At 42.8% G+C, this 14,162-nt stretch overlaps 1 protein-coding gene and 1 long non-coding RNA gene across 2 annotated transcripts in view; one reads left to right on the plus strand and one right to left on the minus strand.

Moving 5' to 3' along the window:
• Window positions 1–6,676, plus strand: part of dsg2.1 (desmoglein 2, tandem duplicate 1) — a 27,531-nt gene extending 20,855 nt beyond the window's left edge. The window contains exons 13-14 of the mRNA XM_042056557.1: window positions 731–1,036; window positions 4,626–6,676. Coding sequence (XP_041912491.1) covers window positions 731–1,036; window positions 4,626–5,873 — 1,554 coding nt within the window. The 3' untranslated portion in view covers window positions 5,874–6,676. The remainder of the gene's footprint in view (window positions 1–730; window positions 1,037–4,625) is intronic.
• Window positions 1–12,313, minus strand: part of LOC121677683 — a 23,469-nt gene extending 11,156 nt beyond the window's left edge. Inside the window, exons 1-2 of the long non-coding RNA XR_006021074.1 lie at window positions 12,235–12,313; window positions 3,203–3,205 (exon numbers count right to left, since the gene is read on the minus strand). This is a non-coding gene — a long non-coding RNA (uncharacterized LOC121677683). The remainder of the gene's footprint in view (window positions 1–3,202; window positions 3,206–12,234) is intronic.
• Window positions 12,314–14,162: the final 1,849 nt, after the last annotated feature.

Consider the following 14,162-nt stretch of genomic DNA (forward strand, 5'->3'; position numbering starts at 1 on the left):
CACAGGAACAATGGAAAAAATATATTTTTGTATATAAAATCACCTCTAAACATTGTTAGTTGCTACTCAGTGTAGTGTGTGTGTGTGTGTGTGTGTGTGTGTGTGTGTGTGCATGTGTGTGTGTGTGTGTGTGGATGTAGAGTGTTGCAGTATGTGAATTAATGTGTGCACATTCATACGAGTGCCACTGTGTGATCACTCTGTTTGGCCCAGTTGCATAATGTGTAGCTAGTAGACATCCTATGGATATATAGCTTGAATTCTAGAAGTTGGAGCAAATTTCTGTGTAATTTGGACAGCTAGTGAAGAGGTGAAGCTAGTGAAGACACAAGCACAGCCTGTTTTCTTTAGGCATCCAGGTTTGCCTATGCCTGCCCATCTCAATTGCTAAACTGTGACTGCTAACAGAAACGTTCTAATGAGGAGACACAGCACAAATAATCCTCCACAGAAATGAACGGGGTTAGTTTGTAACGCCAATATGGCACTAGTCTACACATATCCCGCCCCTTCCTGTATGCCTCCCCATTCACTTGAATAGGAAAATAGCTGCCCGATAACTGCCCAAAGTGCGTTACCAAGATGGGCGCAGAGTGGGGGGACTTGCCTTAAAGGACTTTGCCTGTACTTTGTCCTTGAATGTCTTAACATAATGTCATTTACCCATGGTCAATTTTTTTTTTTTGTCTTTTGTTCTTTTCTCTCATTCTGTCCTTCGTTCCTCTCTCAGGAGGTTCCCCTCATGGCAGTTCCGGCGGTGGATGGGGGCGGCATGATGCAGGCGGTCAGCAAAGGGGGCGTAGCCACAGCCGGCCCTGCTCTCGGTGGTGTCACGGCTGCCCTCTTTAACTCCAGGTCCACCATGGGCGGCGGCTTCCACGAGTCTAACATGGAGATGAACTACATGGACCAGACGATGAGCCGCATGGCTGGAGGAGGCCAGGCAAGCGGCTTCATGTCAGAGTACCGAGAGGGAGGTGGTGCCTACGACCAGCTGGCACTCCCTGATGCCTTCTTGGCGGACTACTACACCCAGGTGGGCACCCGGCCACATCTTCTCTTATTCCTGTGGTGTCTTGTTTTTTAATCGCCTGTCTTGCATTCTTGTCTACAGTGCAATCGCCTGTCTCGCATTCTTTTCTGTATGTCTCTGTCCATTGTTTTTTTGTCAGTCTATTCTCTCTGTTCTAAGCTGGGAACTTGTTGCACCATGTTGCTTGGCAATGGTTCTGAGAAGTGTTGTCTGGGCATATTATTAAAACAAGTTTGATATGTGGTTAAACGGCCCTTTGCGGATTCCCTAGAAACCATATTTCATTACGGTAGGACGACTGACATATGCAAAGCGGGGGAGGTACTTCCTTCTTCTTTATTATCCATGGCGCAACATCATTACTTCAGTCTAGCTAACCAACCTCTTCTTGTCACCGGCAAGGAGGGTGGTCTGGTGAGATACCTTACTCATGCGTAACCTTAAGTTCTCTTTCAAGCATTCTTTTGGTATCTCACTATGGGATATTGTGACTTTATGGGGAAGCCCTGAAATAAAGCCCACAAAGTCGACATTCCTCGGGTGGAATGAGCTCGTAAAACAGCTGGGGGTTGTAACCCCTTGGTGGTATAGGCCAGGCTAATAGCCACCACAATTTATTGTGATAGCCGCTGCTTAGTGAGTGGTCTACCCAGATGTGACTTTGATGAAACAAAACGGCTGTTTTGTTTTCCTTAACTCCGCTGTTTTGTCCACATACTGTACAAGCGCAGTGCTCTGACCTGACGGAGCGCATTCAGCCGCTCCTACTCCAGGGAGGCGAAAGGTTGGGTTTTAATACAACCCTCATGTCACCTGGGAAAAATTGCATACAGGCTGGATTCATGGATACGGTGTGAATATCACTTACACATTTAGAAGATCACACAGTAGGAGCATCCATCTTCTTTGTTTTCAAGTAGCAGGGAATTCATGCGAAACCGTCGCAACTCTGCCATCATTATGTTAAGCCCGCCCACCGACTCTATACACAATGTGATTGGCCTGATCGAAGTTTACAGTAATTTTTCCAGCTCGCAAGCAAAATGAGAGATGTTAGACTACCCTGGCTGCAAATTGCATTTGCTGCCACTATCGCTTAGGCGTTTAGCCGTAGATAAGGCCACCAACAATGCCGTCTAAAGTCAGAGCACTATAAGATACAACTCCATGAGTTGTATTTTAGGCCTAGTCCACACGTACCAAACCGATCTTTTTTTCCTCCGTCTTCCCTGGAACCGTATCAAGAATATTTGCGTCCAAACGGATCCATCTCAACACGACTTAACACGTTACTTCATACCCCAGGCCTATAGGTGGCACTGTTTCTTTACAGAAATTGACCAAAGTTTGTGCTTTACAAACAGACACAATAGGCTATGACGAAATGGCTAGTGCAAGGAAACCAGAATTGTTTGTGTAGACTGATGGTGAACTGTCAACTGTAAAACTAATAAACTTTATTTTACGGTTTGTGAAGGGTGCAGTCCCGTCCTTTATTTGGCACGGGTAGGCCTCTTAATCACCTTTACTTTCTTTGGTTGTAGGATAGTCCGTGATTCACATTAGTTTTGGCTACAGACACACCTTTGTTTATTATGCACCCATGGAATATTTGCATATATTAATCCATTCCAATATTTGAGTCATCAGGGAAAAGCTTCAAAGGCTTGTTGCCACTGGTTTCTGCCAGCACAAATACTGCAACTGTCTTTGCTGGATTATTGGATATGCCATCTCTCTCTCTCTCTTCCTTTCTCTCTCGTTCTCTACTTCTTTGCTTCCCTTTTCCACTTCAATTCAATATGCTTTATTGACATAAGAAATGATATGTTGCAATTCCAAAGCATTCACAGGAACAATGGAAAAAATATATTTTTGTATATAAAATCACCTCTAAACATTGTTAGTTGCTACTCAGTGTAGTGTGTGTGTGTGTGTGCGCATGTGTGTGTGTGTGTGTGTGTGTGGATGTAGAGTGTTGCAGTATGTGAATTAATGTGTGTACATTCATACGAGTGCCACTGTGTGATCACTCTGTTTGGCCCAGTTGCATAATGTGTAGCTAGTAGACATCCTATGGATATATAGCTTGAATTCTAGAAGTTGGAGCAAATTTCTGTGTAATTTGGACAGCTAGTGAAGAGGTGAAGCTAGTGAAGACACAAGCACAGCCTGTTTTCTTTAGGCATCCAGGTTTGCCTATGCCTGCCCATCTCAATTGCTAAACTGTGACTGCTAACAGAAACGTTCTACTGAGGAGACACAGCACAAATAATCCTCCACAGAAATGCACGGGGTTAGTTTGTAACGCCAATATGGCACTAGTCTACACATATCCCGCCCCTTCCTGTATGCCTCCCCATTCACTTGAATAGGAAAATAGCTGTCCGATAATGCCCGAAATGGCTAGTGCAAGGAAACCAGAATTGTTTGTGTAGACTGATGGTGAACTGTCAACTGTAAAACTAATAAACTTTATTTTACGGTTTGTGAAGGGTGCAGAAGGGTACAGTTTGTTTACGGTTTGTGAAGGGTGCGTCCTTTATTTGGCGCAGGTAGGCCTCTTAATCACCTTTACTTTCTTTGGTTGTAGGATAGTCCGTGATTCACATTAGTTTTGGCTATCACCGCAATTAGGCTACTAAACGCAAGGCTTACCCAAGTTCTAGGCTATTCTGTCGCCACATTTATAATATTGCTATAAAACCTTCGTTAGTAACAGTCAATACGTTTGCCTGCACCAAATCGCGCATTTGCATTCAGTGTGCTACCACCGGCTTAACGTGAGTCCTAAGCGTCTTTGTATGCTTATATCTGATTTCACTCGACTGTGAATGCATGTATATATGTTGTAAGACATGTAAAATAAATGAATGACACTGGCACTACGAACAAATTAATGTAGCCTAAACTTACACCGCACTTTCCTAATAACTTAAGTTCTCTCGCGTCACTGACAGTAGCTAGAATGCATAAAAAAAACACCGGGAAAAACAGTGTTCAGTCCACCAAGTCATAAGCTATCGGCGCTGCGCAGCACCAGTGATCTTTATCTTACGGAGTGTAATCGTAGGTAATGTATGAAAACTAGTATTGTTAGGCAATACTATAAGTGCAAGTCCAGGGCAGCTGATGTGTGGCGATGACATCATCGATACGCAAGCAGGATGTGCGGTTTCGCTGTCTAAACGAATTCAAACGGGCTACGGTTTCAGATTTTTCCACTCTGGGACCAGGTTTCAGAAAAATGCGGTTTCGGGCAGTGCGTTTACAGGATTTGTTTGGACGCTCGGCCAAGACGAAGCAAAACCTCTGCGTTTAACCTAAAAAGCGTCTACGTGTGGACAGGCCCTTAGACTACCCTGGCTGCAAATACATTTGCTGCCACTAGGATGCGTGTAGATTTCTAGGCTATGGTGGCTTGCTTTCATACCAAAATTCTTTTATTTTAATACTTTATTTTGTGCAAGATGCTGCTGGACTATATCCAATCATACAGACTATTCAACATCTCTAATGAGGAACTTTGTGTACTTCACTTGCTACTGATGTTGTTAATAAATGAATGTCTGCTTACTTGTGTATATTGCAGAAATCAGAATGTGTGGCACTGGGTGGCGCTCAGAAGGACAATCTGTTGGTGTACGACTATGAGGGGCAGGGATCTCCGGCTGGCTCCGTGGGCTGCTGCAGCCTCCTCGAATCCGACAACGACCTCGCCTTCCTCAATGACCTGGGGCCAAAATTCAACACCCTGGCCTCTGTCTGCGGAGGCTCCAAGGCCAAGACTGTGACAGCCATCTCCGCTCCTCCACCGCAGTCTGCCGCCATCTCATCAGAGGTTGACTTTGGCTCTGTCAACATGGAGGTTAGGAACGACATGGCATCGTCCACCCGGGTGGAGAGGACCGTCACCAGCGTGCAGCAGCAGCTTCCTGCCCCACTTCCCAGCATGCACCTACGCGAGACTGTTGCCGTGCCGACCCAGACTGTGCTGGTGCAGCAGCAGCAGCCCCTGTACTACATGGTGGAGCCGCAGCAGGTCCAGAGCACAGTGCTGCTGACTGAGAGGCCCCAAGTGGGTCTGGGTCGGGGAATGATCCTGGTCAACGGGAGTCAGACAGCCACAGAGGGGATGCTGCTGCAGGGGGGAGGCCTGGTGCAGGGAGCCCAGGGGCTGGTGATGGCCCAGGGGGGTCAGGGATTGGTGTTACAGCAGGACGGGCACGTTCAGGGGGGTCAGGGATTGGTGTTACAGCAGGGTGGGCACGTTCAGGGGGGTCAGGGTTTGGTGTTGCAGCAGGGTGGGCACGTTCAGGGTGGTCAGGGTTTCGTGCTTCAGCAGGGAGGCCATGTTCAGGGTGGTCAGGGTGTGATCTTCCAGGGCTCGGGCAATGTGCAGACTGACCTGGGACGAGGAGAGAACCTGGTGCTGCTGGAGCGAAGCGGAGGAGCAGGGGGCACTGCACTGACCTCTGGCCTCCTGCAAACATCCAGTCTCTCCGGCTCCCAAATGGTGCTGCTGGATGGGGCAGCGGGGGGGCAACAAGGGGGGCAGATCTTACAGGGAGGGCAGATTTTACAGAGAGCGCAAATCCTCCAAGGAGGATCAACTCTCCCTAGAGGGAGCATGGGGGGCTCTGAGGTAATATTCGTTGAACAATCAGGTCAAGGGTCAGGGGTCAGCAAGGGCTTGCGCAATGTAGTGACCACAAGCACAACGTCAGTGAACGAGACTGCAGGTTCACACGGAGCATCTTCACTGCAGCCTTCACGCAAAGTGATCGTTCAGGAGAGGAAAGTGGTCACTGATCAGAGTAGCAGAAAACCACAGCTATAAGCTGCGAAAGATTTTTCATAAAAATCTCTGGCAACAATTGAATTTTTGAAATTCAGTAAGCCAATTTTTGATGCAATATCAGTGTATAACATACATTTTTATACAAAGTAATTTTATATGAATGTAAAATGCACCTTTGTGGCAAAACAATTTTTTTAAATGGCAATGAAATTAACAAAACATTGCATTGCATAGCCACATCCCTTATTATTATAGAATATAGATGAGTTTATAAATGGGACAAATGTATCTGAGACCTTACGCCTACTGTTTCGGTCTGTTTAGGCCCAGAGGGCTGCAGAAGTGTAGTGACTCATCTATCCACACACAATCAAACAAACACACACACACACACACATACCTGTACACAGCCACCTGCTCAGACTAAGTTTTTCTTACAGGCCTGTTTTACCTGTAAACTTCCTTCTCGCCTTGTTTGGGTGCACCATAGGAGTTTGCAGGAATGTGTTTGCAAAGGTCAAGATTTTTGTGTATGTTCAATTAAGGGCTTTTGTTGGTTTATGGTTTGCCATATATATAGAATACATAGAATACATACATATATATGGGTATTCTATGTTTACTTTGGTTCCGACTTAATTCCACTGTCACCGCAATCTTTTTTTCCATTCGTTTTTTGTTATGCACTATTAAGTATTTCAATGTAAAATGTAATTTTGTCTTCAAAGGTATTGTTTTCATCTGATGCCAGTTTTCTTGGTCCTGGAATTTAAAATTACTTATGTAGTCACATGTCATCCAGTGGATTGAAATAAAATGTTTTTTTGTTCAGTGTCCAATTTTGTTCTGTGTTTGTTGGAATTTGTTGGTTTCATTTTCATATTTAAAGGGAAAATAACAACAACCTATGGTCTATTGTGCAGTTTTGAGTAAGATCAAGTATTACAACTGAAACACATCTAAGAAAGCCTTTGGGGGCAACTTTGCTACATCAAAACAAATAGTTTTTTAAGCCTTTAATTAGGCTCAAAACATTAACCAACTAAAGCAGCCTATGTTTGCCTTTGTAAGTGTTATGAAGGTGTGGTTTATAGAGAAGGGAGTTTGCCTTTGAGGCTTTTCCTCAGAACCAGATGACACATGACACCATTCATGATGAACCTATATGACCCCTTCATGCCTTTGAAAGAGCTGCCACATTCATTTTTTATGTTGCATTGTCCGGAATCCGCATAGTGAAACATTTTTCCAATGTGCACTTAAAGTGCACCTTAAGTATTTTAAAATAAGATTGACTTAAAATGTATTTTCATCAAATGCAAAGGCAGAGCCTGTAATCTTTTATTAATTACTGGAAGGCATTTTCATCTTATTTGACACTGTGGCCAGCTAGATCTCATTCTTTCTTCAGGCAAACCGATGTTGTGAAACACGAAAGGTTGTGAAAATAGATTCAGTTTCGTTGTGTATGTTTATTAATAATAATAATAATAATAATAATAATAATACATTTATTTTTTATAGCGCTTTTGTTGACACTCAAAGATTCATATTTTTTAAGGTTACATAACAGACAAAGGTGGCTAATGAAAAGGAGGGGAAAACTGGGGAAGTCTGTCACCAGGAAAAAGCAAGTTCAAGGAGGTGAGTTTTGAGGGCCTGTTTGAAGGATGGTAAGGTGCTTGACTGCTTGATGTGTTCGGGAGGGAGTTCCAATTGTTTTAACGTATCCAAATGTGGCTTATTGCTTTTCTAAAATGGTTAGGACATATTCCTGACAAGATTTCATAAAATAAAGGCACAGTAACAAGACATTTAACAATTTATTTGTAGATAGTATAGTAGTATAGTATATATACTCTTTTGATCCCGTGAGGGAAATTTGGTCTCTGCATTTAACCCAATCTGTGAATTAGTGAAATACAGCACACAGAGAGGTGAAGCACACACTAATCCCGGCGCAGTGAGCTGCCTGCAACCACAGCGGCGCTCAGGGAGCAGTGAGGGGTTAGGTGCCTTGCTCAAGGGCACTTCAGCTGTGGCCCACTGGTCGGGGCTCGAACCGGCAACCCTCCGGTTACAAGTCCAGAGTGCTAACCAGTGGGCCACGGCTGCCCACCATCATAATCATCCTTCTGCTAAGAAATATATTTATTCTTTTAGAATGGTTGCCAACAATGGAAGTTACTAAAGCATGCTCATGACAAAGATGGTGAGCCACTGATAAGACAGCGTTTGTCTCTTTAAACCTCAAAAGGCAACATAGGGCTTTCTCAGGTTTTGTGTTGTTTTCTTCAGAAATGCCAACACGCTAGTCTGTACAAGGCTGTGTGTGTATGTTTGTGTGTGTGTGTGTGTGTGTGTGTGTGGCCATGGGGGTTGTTCCTATTCAAGCCAAATATTACCTGGAAAGAGCAAAACCTGTTTTACCAAGTTGTGTGTTTTTGTTGTTACCATTTCAACCATGTCCATGTGAAAGAGAAGTGAAGTATGATGTAACAACATTGATGGTCCCATCAACAATAGGCTACCTGCACGAAAGGCTCACAATGCGGCCACTTTTTTTCCGGTGGAGCCAGGTGTATTTGAACCTGCCGCTATTGTTAATGTAATTAGTGTCTACATGGAATCGGTTGGGTGTTGCATCTAGTGAATTAACACATTACGATAAAGAAGGATTTATGCAAGTGTTAAAATTGATATTATTGGACAAACAACACATTCAGTGTCGGAGTGAAGATGTAAGGAGCAGAATAACCATAGATGCCTTTACAACACAGTTAACGCCACACCGGAAAAAAGCCACATTGAGAGCCTTTCGTGCAAGTACAGTCATGGGCGTAGTTTAGGGTGGGACGCTAGGGACTAGTCCTAATCAGTATTTTGAGATGACAAAAATGTCCCCACCAATATTTTAACGAAGTCCTTTGTGCTATTCCGACGGCCAGGACGACAGTAAAAGAAACACTGTCATTTGATTGGCTGAAACAGGGGTGTGTCGGTATAAGTTATCAGGGATGTCTACCAATACATAACCCAAAAAGACCAGTGTGAAAGATTTTTAATATTCCCTTTGCCCTTTAGCATGCACATTTTGCCCCATTTGGTGCTTTGTAGATCAGCTATGCCACCAAAGAAGAAACATTCGAAGCTTTTTCATTATGCAGAGTCTAATAGACAAAGTAACTAGCCATACAAACTGGCAACTGGTGACCAGGCTTTCAAATGCGGATTTTACTGGGGAAAATAGCATTAACTGTTAGGATATTACCCAGGATATTGTCACAGCTAAACCTAGCTTCTGTAATCGTTCAACTAAGGTTAGGAGTCATGTTGAATAAGGGTGTGCTGCAGGACATTTGCATAAAGCACAGAATAAAAGTTACCCCCCCCCCCCCCCCCTGGAAACGAACAATCCGCCTAACACACCAGCCAACACCGGTTGAATGTATGAGACACATGATGACATTGAACTGTCTGCAATGGCATAAACAAAAGCTATGTTGTTTGATCAGTCAGAGAGCTCAGAGTAATTTGTTGAGAAATCAAGACCTGTTTACCACAATCTCCAAGTACAGGCCACAAATGGGGTGTAGTAGGCCTCAGACTGGACAAGGCAGTAAAGAAGGTTTATGTATTATTATTATTATAAGTTTGCATATTTGTGTTAGACATATTGCTTGCAAAGACTATGGTCTATGGTCATGCCCCCAAAAAAGAGCATTGATCTGATCTTGATATAAGATGAATAACACTTGGTTAGACTGTATTAGATAAGCAGTTTTTGCAGTGTATTAAAGGTGCGATTTGTAGGATTGTTACCGAACGTTCTGTAGGCCAAAATAAAAACACTGGTGAACGTTCTCAAGACTACCAGACGAGCCTCTTCTGGGTTGCCAGATGAAAACTTAGCTAACGTTAGTTGACCTGCAGCTGCTTTAACGTTTCTCCAACCATGACCCAGCTACACATTACGGAAACAGTGAAAACAAAAAATACCTAACCAACGTAACATATTTAGCTGAAGTTAGCGATGCAGATGAAGTTTAGCCTAGGCTACCTGTTGTGGAGATATGGCCAGCTCTGTCTCAGACTTGATATTCTCGTTTGACGAAGATGTCGCCATCTCAAGAAGCTCCTCCGATGTCCACTTAATTTGTTTCTTGTTTTAATTTTGGAAATTTGCCTGCCTCTCGTAGGTTACTCGTTTATGCCTACAACTGACAGCTGCTGACAGTTGTCCTTTGCTAATTTGGCAACCCAAATAGGAGGATGCGCCATCCCATTATTAATACGCTATTCTAGAATTAGGGGCCGTTTATACGAGAACGATTGCGAAGGAAGACGACAAAATATTTTATCATTAAGTGCCGTTCGTTTACACGGCGACCCCGGCATCGGGGCTTGAAGACGCAAAAATCTGAAGACTCCTTCCAAAGTGTAGAGTTTTGAAGACGACCCGGGTTGCGTCTCCGTCTAAACGGCTAAACCAAAGATCCTTGATTACCTCTCTGGCTAAACTGTTAAATTAGAATGTCTGCGCGTGACGTACCGGGGTTCTATCACACCACCACCCAGCGGTCTGGAATGCATATCCAATCGAATATCACATACTCTTGCGTCTTCATATAAACAAAGATTTCCCCCTGAGAATGCTCGTCTAAACGCGAATAAAAAAATTAAGACGAGACGCTACTTCTGCGTCTTCTCTTTTCATTGTCACCGTATAAATGTAGCCTCAATCTAGAAGCCAAGACGTTATAACACATCCATAACATAGGCAGGCTAATGTTATCATAACACATCAGTGAACTTACAGGACGGCTACGTTGAGAAGCTGCACTTTCTAATGCATAACGTTAGCCTACATGGAACAAGTTTATCCTTACCGTAGCACCCATGAACTGTGTTAATTTCACAGGAAGTCTCTTGGTCTCCCCTCTGCATTCACTCATAGGTCCCCATTTAAAAAAACTAAAGAATCCTGTAAGTTGCGTTAGCTGACTGAGACTGCTAGCAGGAAAACAGCTCGTGTTAGTGACTGTATTTCGGTTTCAAAGGAGTAAAATTGGGATTATTGGGGGCCAAGCAGCGAAGCTGCGAGGACCTCATTGTGTTTCTACGTTTTCCTATTATTATTATTATTATATGCAATGGGAGTCTATGGCAGCCCATAGAACCGTATGGTAAAAAGTTGGGAAATTTGGCACACTGATTGGGGACGGTCCCATGATTCATGTCACCAAGTTTCATGTCGGCAACTCGAACCCTCTAGCGCCACCAACAGGCCAAAGTTGAAAAAAGTCAGGTATTGTTGGAATCCTTCAAAAGTCAGGTATTGTGGAATCCTTGGACCAAGCCGAGTTCAACGCACCCTATGACGTCATTTTCTGCCATGATGGATTTTCCGCCATTTTGGATTTCATCAAAAACACTGTAAAATGTATCAGGGGTCACATACTTTCTCTGATTCCCACCAAATTTGACACAGATCATCTTCAGACCAAGCCTCACAAAAGTTATCACTTTTTGTCTTCGGAAGTATTACCGTTCGCCCGTAAAAGCCAATCAAAATTTGCTTCCTCTAGGGGGCGCTGTAATTCACAAACATGCCTTTTGGCCTGTAGCTGCTGCTGTGCTTAGAATTAAATTGTACTAGTGGTGTCTGGTATACTGTGAAAGGTCCTTAGGTCAACTGAGGGCAACTTGTCACATCAATATAATTTATTCGGCCGCCATATTTGATTTGATCAAAAACACCAACAATTTCGCACAGGTCACATTTTCATCTGATCTTCACCAAAATTGGCACAGACCATCTTCAGACCATGCCTTGTCACTTCATTTATTTCTGTAACAATTGATAGAAGCGTTCGCCCGTCACATCCAATCAAAATTTGTGGCGAAGCCTAAACAGGAAGTGAGCTCATATCTCAGCAATCGTTGCATGTATAAAAACCAAACTTGGTACATGGACTCATGACCCCATCAGGTGAATGCCGAAGAAATTTTGTGACCTTTGACCGCTAGGGTCACTGCAATTAGCGAAAATGCATTTTGCCTTGTAACTTTTGACGTGCTAGACGTGAAACTTGCTTTGACAGCTTATGGCCATACGTCTGATTGCAGCATTGAGCTAACAGCATTTCGTTGCCATGGTTACTCCGGCCTATCTGCTTGGCCCCCTCATTGCTGCTTGCAGCTATATATATATTTTTTTTTTTTTGTGTTTTGTTTGTTACTTTTTTTTGGTGAAGCACTGCTTCACCTGTAGTCTTATAGAAGCCTCCTCTGCAACAAACAATGGTCAATGGATCCGAGACATTTTCCTGTTCCTATATTCTGTTTATGTAGGCTAATGTATTTGTGAATGTAGCCTGCACAATGCAAAGAAATAAACAGTGTTGGGCAAGTTACTGCAAAATCGAAATGTATTAAGCATTACTTATTACTGTCATTTCAAAGTAATTTGTTACATTATAATATTACTGTCTCTGAATTGTAAGGCATTACACTACTATTGCATTACTTTTAAGTTACTTTCACCAAAATATCTGAAAATATGGATTTGCCATTCGAAATGCAGTTTATTACGCTCAATCATAGTCAGAATTTTGTTAAAAACCGACAAAAGGTCAAAGTCTGGTAAATTGTGATATAAATACTGTAACTCTAAGGCCTAAGCCTGCTCATTAAAATCAATAGAGAGCATACTATATTGTAAATCAAAGCTTAAAGAAACTGTATGTAAGATTGTGGCCAAAACTGGTACTGCAATCCCTTTCAAACTACTGTAGAGCGATGTATCCCCTTCCCCTCCCCTCTGACTGGCAGAGCTGGCAACACGGATGCCGAAACACTACTGACTTTGTGATTAGTGATAGGTGGAGGGTGGCGCATCAGGCCAAAACACAACATGACAACATCAATATCAGTTGAGGGCTGCAACTTTTTAAATGACACTTTTTAAATGACAATATCTTGGCCAGACTACTGTTGTCAGTGATATAAGTATTTGAAATAACATGATTTCCTAATGTCTAGTGACATATCAGGGCCATTTATGATTCATTGAAATACATTTCTTACATACGGTTCCTTTAATAAAGACATGTCAAAATGGTGGCCTACTGACCATTTTGGTGCCCTAAGTGAGTGGTTTTGAGTGAGTGACATTTAAATGACAACTCAAAAACCTAAAGTAAAATAAAAGGTATATTATTTACAGACCATTACTGTGTGTTTTTAAACATTCATGCTATTTTCTTATAAATGGTGCACTGTCACTTTAAGAGCATTGATCTTTACGTTCTCATAATGCCTTTTTGCCAGCTCTTGTTTACAAGCCTTGTTTGTTGAGTTACATTGATAGCACAATATTAACAATAATATGCACAATGTTAAGTTGTTTTAAGCAGCCTTCATTGCTTTGGAAAGTATGCAATAACATGTTGCTTCACATTTCGTTTTGCAAATAAAAGTGAATTATGAGCCTGGTATCCACCTAGCTATCTGAATGGATTATTTTTTTGTCAACTCGGCATATCATGTGTTTCATGTAAATGCTTGGAAAACGAATTATTGAAGACCCACCAATTCCATTCTAGCACAACGTTAGCCTGGGTGTTCCCATGCTGCCTTCGCGCGATTTGATTCACGCTGCTAAGGCAGCCTGGAGACCATGGAGCAAATTTTCGCCTGAGATAGGGGACCAATCACAGAACAAGGGGGAAAGCAAGACAATGATGAGCTATGCACAGACGCATTTGATAGACATCCGTGGCACCCAATAAACGGATCTGGGCATTTTTTTCAAATACGAGAAAATTAATGTTTGGTTCCCAGACCACTCTCATTGAGAAGTGGTGGCGCTAGCCAGGCTAGCACTATGTGGTGGAGATTGAGAGAACCCAAAAAGTATCAAACTTGCATGTACCATGGTGTTAGTGCATTGTGACATTGTAAACGCTATTGATGAAGAGTGAAATGCAGTTTGCAGTAAAGCTACTATTCATTGGTTACATGTGGGTGCCCCCTCTGTCCTTTGATGCCCTACGCAAAGTGTGTGATGCGCGTGGTGGGAGCGGCACAGGCTACACAATCTTTTTTCTGCATTTCTATCCCTTTATTCTCTTTAAGTTCAATTGTGAATTCAAGTTCACAGCTCAAAGCTGACATGCCCTAGAAGTTTGTGTTTAATCAAGAATCAAAAAGATTAGCGTGGCACCACTTTAGATGTTTCATTAAATGACTTGTGCTATTTCGCGAGGCATAGTGAGATCTTTCGGTTTCGCACAAAGTGCACTAACTATTATGTTCTTCATATCC

Source organism: Alosa sapidissima, chromosome 12 (genome assembly GCF_018492685.1).
Source record: "Alosa sapidissima isolate fAloSap1 chromosome 12, fAloSap1.pri, whole genome shotgun sequence".
NCBI lineage: Eukaryota > Metazoa > Chordata > Actinopteri > Clupeiformes > Clupeidae > Alosa > Alosa sapidissima.